Raw genomic sequence first — 2095 nt, forward strand, 5'->3', positions numbered from 1 at the left:
CTACCATGGTAGAAAGAAAACAAGGTATGCTGTTGCGCATCCTTTCTAATAACCAATGAGTGCGTTGGGCCAAGCTGGAGACATATTGGTTTATTGGCCAATAGAATTAGGCCCGCGGTTTTTTAAATGAGAATTAAGTTCTTTTTCTGTTCTGCATATAATACATTTTTATTTCATGTAATAATTAATTTTAAGTAAAGAATGTTAAAATTATATATAAAGAAATATTAAAATAAATGTAAAATAAGCATGAATTGAACAATATAATAGATGTATGAGGAAAAGTAAATAATTTTCTGAAGTTTTAAAAATATTGTCGATATAAGATGGGTTTATTTAAATACAGCAATTTCAATAAATGTAATAAATATTTTATTTTAATAACACGAGAAGTTGTGTTCAATAAGTTTATTATTGAATAGTATACAAGAAATTGATATGTAAAAATGAACATATGTGGCACGCTGATATTACAGAAACGATGGCGCTTTCTTTTTCATTAAAAAGACAACATCAGATAAAATTCCTTCTTTTAACTCCATGCGAGATGCCCAGTTCCTAAGTGTGGATAATCCTGGTAACGGGTAGTGATTTTCTTTTAAAAAACAATATGCTTTTGGGCTCAAGCTTCTTAACATTATTGCAGCAGATATGTCTTCAAGACCCCACTTTACTCTTTTTTTTCTTTCATTACTCATTAAAACGTCAATTTGCTTCGGAGTGAATATCCTTTTGAGCACATTATGGACATTTTCTTTTATTACACGTTTCGTAACTCTTGTCTTTTCTCTTTGCAATCGTTTTACTTGTTTCTTAAGCAAATCGTTTACCTTGTTTGTTTGGCTTAGTCTTTTCATCAAATCTTGAATAATTTTATCTCGTAATCTGAAAAATATTATCTATTATTTGAAAAAAATTTGCAATATGCAATAAAATATTTTTATGTCTAAAAATTACTTGATGTTTACTATATATATATATATAATATATATATATATATATATATATATATATACACATCCTAGTAAACATCAAGTAATTTTTAGACATGAAAATATTTATATACATATATATATTTGACCTGATGCTTTATAATCATACAGACAATTAATTTTGTTTACCTTAAGTGCTCAGACATAACAGTCTGTGAATTACTTTGTGTGTTTACCATTGTATCATCACTTGTACTGCTGAAAGTAAAAAATATTTAAGAAATAAAAATATAAAACAACATGCAATAATTTCTTGTACAGCAATGAAGTCGTTAATACGCATGAAATCAATAAAATTATACCTAGCATTTTCTTTTGAAGATTGCATAAAACGTGTTTCTGCTTTATTTTCCATTGAAGTGTCGATCAAATTGGTCTCGGACTCACTAAAATTGTTTTTGCTGTTAAAAAAAGATATTGTAAATAGAATTTATTGCAATCTTCACATATTATAATAAGAAAATATTTTATATAATACAATAATACACACCTGCTGTTTTCACTAACATTTATTATGTTGTGTTGATTTTGCACTTCCTTTAGCACTTCTCTTTCCTTCAATAGTGGCAAATTTTCTGTTGGAATTGCATGATCATGAAGTCTTCGTAATTTCTTAGGCGAGTAATTTTCGCAGTTTGCTAAATACGCTGGCTTTGGTTTGTAACAGCTTGGTGTAAAGTGGACAGAGCATAATGCGAGCTACAAAAATTAATTTCAATAAAGTATTAAAAATATATGCCTTAATTATAATTTATATAGATTCAAAATAACGTACCGTTTTTTAGGTTAACTTTATTTTTGTTAGCAGCTTGCATCCATTTTAACGCAGTTTCTTCATCCTTTGGATAAGAAAAAAATTGAATATTTTTCTCTTTTGCATTCTCGCTTCTATTTTTGCATCCACTTACACTACACATAGGCATTTTAAAAAAGACAAATTAAGCCGAACACGTTCACTTCTGACGTATGTATATACATAAAGTATATCTATATATATTCAATATGGCGCTCGCTTGGCCGTCGCCATGTCTGCGCAGAACATGCTCAATTTCGACCCCTCTAACGAGCATACCTTGTTTTCTTTCTACCATGGTTTCCTTATA

General features: G+C 28.7%; 1 protein-coding gene across 1 annotated transcript; it reads right to left on the reverse strand.

Moving 5' to 3' along the window:
* Positions 1 to 355: 355 nt before the first annotated feature.
* LOC139823466 (uncharacterized) lies at positions 356 to 1691 on the reverse strand (the record flags this gene model as incomplete). Its single annotated transcript, XM_071796031.1, has 4 exons — positions 356 to 885; positions 1122 to 1190; positions 1295 to 1393; positions 1483 to 1691. Coding segments are annotated over 4 exons (792 nt in total), but the record flags the coding sequence as incomplete, so codon positions are not given.
* Between the last annotated feature and the right edge of the window lie 404 nt (positions 1692 to 2095).

Source organism: Temnothorax longispinosus, unplaced genomic scaffold (genome assembly GCF_030848805.1).
Source record: "Temnothorax longispinosus isolate EJ_2023e unplaced genomic scaffold, Tlon_JGU_v1 HiC_scaffold_1043, whole genome shotgun sequence".
Taxonomy (NCBI): domain Eukaryota; kingdom Metazoa; phylum Arthropoda; class Insecta; order Hymenoptera; family Formicidae; genus Temnothorax; species Temnothorax longispinosus.